The following is a 6,724-nucleotide window of genomic DNA, read 5'->3' as shown; positions in this document are numbered from 1 at the left end:
TTAGTCTTTGCAACTTTACAGATCTTCTTTATGCACCAAGAGCTTGTAACACTCCAAAGAGAAAGGAAAACTTGAAATCGCATCATATGACCCCTTTAAGGGTATGAATACTTATGCAATGTACTTATTTCATTTTTTTTTATTTTTAATAAATTTACGAAGTTGTGACAATTCTGTTTTAGCTTTGTCAGTATGGTGTATGGAGTGTAGATTGATGTGGAAAAAAAGTAATTTAAAGCAGTTTAACACAAGGCAGCAACATAAGAAAATGTGAAAAAATGAATGAATACTTGAATGAATACTTTTGCAAGGCACTGTATATGTGTGTGTGTGTGTGTGTGTGTGTGTAAAGAATAAAAGCATTCAAGCTAGGGCTGCACAATAAATCGCATGCGATATTTAATGCGCATCTTGCGCAGCTTGCCTGTGAACAACGGCTCTGTGTAGTTAATGCTGCTCAATGTGAAAGCCCGCAGGTGATGGAGATTTACCGCTGATTACAGAACCGGCTTTACTCATAAGATGCGCGTTAAATATCGCATGCGATTTATCGTGCAGCCCTAATTCAAGCTCAAGCAGAGCAAATGAAAAAATAAAGCAGACCGTAACAATTACAGTATAGAACGGAGTCTGCCTGTTTATCATGTTATATTGTTTCACATGTTAATGTTTAGAAAAACATTAATATCCACATGCTCTGGTGAAAGTTGGCTCCTCAGTCTGATAACAATAAGAACGTGCGTCGACACAGACGTTCCAGAGACACAAAGATAACTAAGTAGGTGTGCTAAGCAGAGTTTCTTACAGTGCTTTGTGTTTTCTGTTCTTAAACCACTCTCCCTCAAGGAAACTTAAAGGAAGCATATGTCTCAAGATTATTTCGCAGTCAGATAAGCTCTCTTCTCTGCTCACTCGGGCTACAGCTGCGCTTATCTGCAGTCGTGAATGCAGTCATGGACAGCTGTCTTTCCTCAGTCGACTGCTGTTTGGATTTCATGTGATTTCTCATTGTGGTGCTGATATTATAACAATTCAGTTTCACTGATTCATTTGATCAAATGTAATTCCATTTTGTAAGATAATTTAGTAAGATCATTTTGATCAAAGTAATTCCAAACTTCGTGAGGCAGACGACGACATTCTGTGATCAAATACATTCAACTTGTTAACGCTCCCACCCAGTGCATTTAGTTGATACTGACTTTTAGTTTGCGTGCTTAGGACTTATCATGGATTCCCTGCATTTACCGCCAGCAAAGCAACACGTAGTAAAATTCAAATAGTGTTTTTATTTTTCGAATAATAATTACAGATCGAATATTCAACTATTTGTGCATATATATAAAAGGCTGTCATGTCTTATAAGAGTCTGCAGATATTGCTATGGAGTTTAATGATGTAATTTATCTGTGACAGACTGTTCAGACTGTCGCTGGTTACATGCTACTAATAAATTGTGTGTGGTAGAAAATGATAACTTGTGTTTATAGATTATAGACTAGCTTATGAGTCTCACTGACTAACTCAGTGGTAAAACTGTTGTTATTGTAATATATGCGCCCTAATATTGTTGTGGCTTGTAGTGACGGGACTTGAAAGGAGATGGACCTTTAGTATCAACTAGGGCTGGACAATAATTCAATATCAATATGTATCGCAATATATTTCAGGATTCTTTGATGAATAGAAAGATCCAAAGATCAGCATTTATCTGAAATAAAAAGCTTTTGTAACATTATACACTATTCCATTCAGTATAATTTTTATTATTTTTTTGGGAAAGAAATGATAGAAATTAATACTTTTATTTAACAAGGATGCTTAAAATTGATCAAAAGTGATGATAAAGGCATTTATAATGTTACAAAAGATTTCTATTTCAGATAAATAGTGTTCATATCGATAATCGGAATTATATCGTATCGACCGAAATTAAGAAATATATCGTGATATCAATTTTGGCCTTATCGTCCAGCCCCAGTATCAACATAGTCCAGATCTATCTTTGCCTACTTCAGGTAGATAATTGTTTTATAAACCTGAAGTAAGTACTAAAAAAGAATGGGCTCAAACACTGTGGAGCGTTGTAAGTAACGTTAAGACAGACCTAATCTCACGTAGAGCTGTGTGGGGTTGCTGTTAGTCATCGTCTTTCTCTTCATTGAGTAGCTGTTCAGTTTAGGCCAAGAGAATGCCAGGCGCCATGGGACTGTTGTCATTTGCCAAATATGTTTTTTGGAAGAGACCCAGCATGAGAGGTGTGATGAAACTCTTGAGTCCCCCATGAAGTGAAAATGACCATGCGTCGACCAAGATCCTTTCTGCTTGTTTAGCATTCTGCTTGTGTGTACGTGTGCGAGTGTGAGTGGCTGTGTTGTTGTTGTGTTGCGTACATATGAAATTGTGTTGAGTGTGTGAATAAGAGAGGGTATAATTTTACCCTCGACTCCCCTGTTTTCTGGACATCTGGACATAACTCTTTTTAGCTTCTAAATTTGTGCAGTTTAAATTTGTGCAGGTATACGTGTATGTGTGTGTGTATGTATATGTATGTACAGTGGTGTGAAAAAGTGTTGGCCCCCTTCCTGATTTCTTATTTTTTTGCATGTTTGTCACACTTTAATGTTTCAGATCATCAAACAAATTTAAATATTAGTCAAAGATAACACAAGTAAACACAACATGCAGTTTTTAAATGAAGGTTTTTATTATTAAGGGAAAACAAAATCCAAAACTACATGGCCCTGTGTGAAGAAGTGTTTGCCCCCCTGTTAAAACTGTGGTTTATCACACCTGAGTTCAATTTCTCTAGACACACCCAGGCCTGATTACTGCCACACCTGTTCGCAATCAATAAATCTCTTAAACAGGACCTGCCTGACAAAGTGAAGTAGACCAAAAGATCCTCAAAAGCTAGACATCATGCCGAGATCCAAAGAAATTCAGAAACAAATGAGAAAGAAAGTAATTAAGATCTATCAGTCTGGAAAAGGTTATAAAGCCATTTCTAAAGCTTTGGGACTCCAGCGAACCACAGTGAGAGCCATTATTCACAAATGGCAAAAACATGGAACAGTGGAGAACCTTCCCAGGTAAAAACCTTCATTTAAAAACTGCATGTTGTGTTCACTTGTGTTATCTTTTACTAATATTTAAATTTGTTTGATGATCTGAAACATTAAAGTGTGACAAACATACAAAAAAATAAGAAATCAGGAAGGGGGCCAACATTTTTTCACACCACTGTATATATATCTTACTGACTCCAAACTGTCACATAGGTCTACATACTCACATCATCTCAGTTCCAACCTCAAAGTAGCCTGTGGAAACTCCTCACACTACACGTGAACTACACGCTTTAGCCTCTCTTTTAAATACTAACATGCATACCAGTAAAACACTGTAAAATGTCTGAAGCAAACTGAAGTTTTCTGTCTTTGTGATGTGAGTGGTTGTTGTGAAAGCCTTGCATTTTTAAGGAAGGGATGAAAGGCATGTATTTAAAGCCTTCGTTTATAGCTACAGGCTTGTGTGTTGAGATACTGTGGAGCTTGAGATGGTGACTGCCTCAAGAACAACATTATAAACGAGACACTGTACAAGGAAAGCCACAGGGAAACTCTGGCAGCTGCTGTGCTTTACATATCTCTGAAAAAGTGTGGACACAAGTTATCAGGTCAGACAGACTCTGATAGGAGTGGAGTGCTTGTTGTTAAAAGGGTGGTTTCTTAAACCTGTCCTTGGACTCGACAAGCAGAGAATCTTTATTCAGACAGTGTTTTTTTTCAAGGATCCGATAATAGTTATAAAATTCTAAATAATGAGCTAATTAACAAACTGTTACATTTCTCTGTTACAAGTCTCAAAGGCTTATTAAACCTGAAAAGAAATGTTATGAACTCTCACAGTGAAAAGAAGTGAATAAAAATTATGATTTCTGGTAATAGGTTTTCTTATTAATGATGTCATCAGTTCATAATTCATGTATCTGTTGTATTAAAATATTTCTTTATCTTTTCAGGCACAAAACGCTGAAGCAGAGAGCAGGCAGCACGCCTGGTCAGCCGCCCACCACTGGTCAGACGCAGCAGCCAACCATCAAGCACAAAGCCGGGGAGAAGCCCGAAAAGGGCGACAAGCAGCAGAAACGCCCGCAGACGCCCTTCCACCATCGCAACTCAGTCTGTGAAGATGTCTCCATGGAAACCGACACTTCTGCGGGCCAGCGCTTGGCTCTTAGAGGTCAAGAGGGTGGACGGTTTCCTGGACTTCGCCCATCTGATGTGAGCACTGGCTCAAAACCTCCACAACTACACAGTGGGGGCGGAGCTACCATGGGCAGCAGTGGCTCGACAGAGATGGTCGGCTCTCCTCAGCCACCACCGCTGAGCCCTCACCCCTGTGAACGTGGCGAGGAAGCCTCAGACGCCATTAAGAACCCCTCCACACCACACAGCCAACATTTTTACCCTCCTTCCGTAGAGCCATGCCTCCTGCCCCAAAAGGGCCCAGATGATGCCCGTTTGGAGCCCCACACACAACCTTTTCCCCCTGCATACCCTGAGCCCCTGGAGCCCACACCGTACATCAGTGCAGCAGTAAACCTGGATGACGACGGGAGTCACGCACCATGGAGGTTCTTTAACCTGCCCCGTAGGAAAGATGCAGAGTTTCCCACGCCGTCATTACCAGGAGACAAACTCAGAGAAGAGGCATCACTCGGAGCTGAAGGGATTATGTCTGTTACTGAGTGAGTATCACACATTATTTCATGCACCACACACAATTTCATGCACTTACTTGAAGGTAAATAATGTCATTTCTGAGCCACCAAGCAAAAATTCAGAAAGCACTTCCCTCTATCTTCCATTGATTGGACGAACAGACAACTATATGTAAATGATCTCTGTTATGATTAGACATTGTTCAACAGGGTGGGCCAGTTTACTGAATACCGAATAGATGTTGATATTGAGTCGTCATACCCATTGATCTGATAACCTGATTTCTGAACGGTCCATTTTTGCAGCTTATTTTAAATGAGCTTTTTGATTGGGGAAGAGACCTTTTGCGATCTTTGTGATTTTTGGCTGCAATGTTTTCAAAAGAGCAACGAAAAAAATCCTGTTTTCCTTCATATGTCCCCTTTAAGACACATTTTGTTTATATTCTCTTTTAAAACCTCCCTGAAGTCTCAAACAATGCAGTGAACTGAAAGTACATATCTTTTGAATATAGAGCTCTCTGTAACCTGTAAACAGCCAGGGGGATTGCATTGTGCATTTTGTGTTGTGTTATAATGGCTTAAGTAACTGTTTCTAAAGTGAGAGCGGGACCACCCTGTGGACCCCGTTAATCCCCTTCGCTCACTGCTTTTTATTTCCAGCAGCCAGAGTTTGAGCCCCCAATACTGAACCCCAAATGTCCTTGTCTGTTTGTGAACTGTGTGTTTGAAATAGCTATGATGTAGCCTCGTGCACTGCTCACTCAAACACACACATAAACACACTCTTGTTTTGTGTAGATTGTTCTTTCTACACACACACACACCATGTTAATCTCTCATGATGCACCCTTTTGACATCATATTTCACTAATGTGCAGGCCCAGCACTGTTGTGAACTAGGAGATTATGGGTCAATTTCACACATGCATATAAACACTCAGGGGTTTAAGTGGGGATTTAGAGTAGAAATGAGCATGGTATACGATTAAACACCAGCTTGTGGACCTTAAGGACACATACAAAAACAAGACTAACATTGAGAGACATTGGGAGACAGCTACACACTGGTAAGATTTTTGTTTTTGGAAAAAAAAAGTTTGTTCATCAAGGCTGCTTTTATTTGATCAAAAGTACAGTAAAAACAGTAATGTGAAATATTATGATTTAAAATAACTTAAAAAAAAAAAAATTTAAACGTAATTTATTCCTGTGATGGCAATGCTGAATTTTCAGCGGCTATTACTCCAGGCTTCAGTGTCACATGATCCTTAAGAAATTATTATAATATGCTGATTTGGTGCTCAATAAAAATCTTATAATTTTGAAAACAGTTGTGCTACTTAATATTTTTGTGAAAACCTATTTTAGTATTTAATGAATTGAAGTTTCAAAAGAACAGCATTTATTTGAAAAAAAAAATATTTTTGTAACATTATAAATCTCTTAAATGTCACTTTTGATCAATGTAATATATATATACTTGCTGAATAAAAGTGTTAATTTCTTTAAAAAAAAAAAAATCTTACTAATCCCAGACTTTTGAATGGTTGTGTATGCTATATAATAAAGAATGCAATAACCATAAAGGTTGTTATTAAAAACATTTGTTTTTAGAATGTTTTGAATCAAAAACAAATGTTTTAAATGTGACGTTCATGAGTTGGGATTGACGTCAAAAGTCACATGAGTATACTGAGTCGATATGTGTGAAATGGACCTTCACTCCCTACTGTAATTGCATGGTTAATTTTTCTATGAAACCGTTCATATTAATAATAAACAAAGGGTGAAATAAGGTTGTGTTCATATGCATACATGCTCAGCACTGACACTCTTGCAACATTCACCAACCCTTCAGACTTCCAGGAAAAGCACCAAGGGAACTTGCCTCCCATGCGGCTACCTTGATTTAAAAGCAGTCATTTGGGGAAGTCGTGGCCTAATGGTTAGAGAGTCGGACTCATAACCCAAAGGTTGCGGGTTCGAGTCTCATAC

At 38.5% G+C, this 6,724-nt stretch overlaps 1 protein-coding gene across 1 annotated transcript in view; it reads left to right on the top strand.

Moving 5' to 3' along the window:
- LOC107699258 (mediator of RNA polymerase II transcription subunit 13-like) overlaps window positions 1-6,724 on the top strand; it is a 104,581-nt gene that overhangs the window by 66,716 nt on the left and 31,141 nt on the right. The window contains exon 9 of the mRNA XM_016500454.1: window positions 4,025-4,753. Within this exon, the coding sequence (XP_016355940.1) occupies window positions 4,025-4,753 (729 nt within the window). The remainder of the gene's footprint in view (window positions 1-4,024; window positions 4,754-6,724) is intronic.

The sequence above is a fragment of the Sinocyclocheilus anshuiensis genome, unplaced genomic scaffold (assembly GCF_001515605.1).
Source record: "Sinocyclocheilus anshuiensis isolate Anshui unplaced genomic scaffold, SAMN03320099.WGS_v1.1 scaffold334, whole genome shotgun sequence".
Classification (NCBI taxonomy): Eukaryota; Metazoa; Chordata; class Actinopteri; order Cypriniformes; family Cyprinidae; genus Sinocyclocheilus; species Sinocyclocheilus anshuiensis.
Note: the sequence above shows the minus strand (reverse complement) of the source record. Positions and strands in the feature narration are given on the sequence as shown.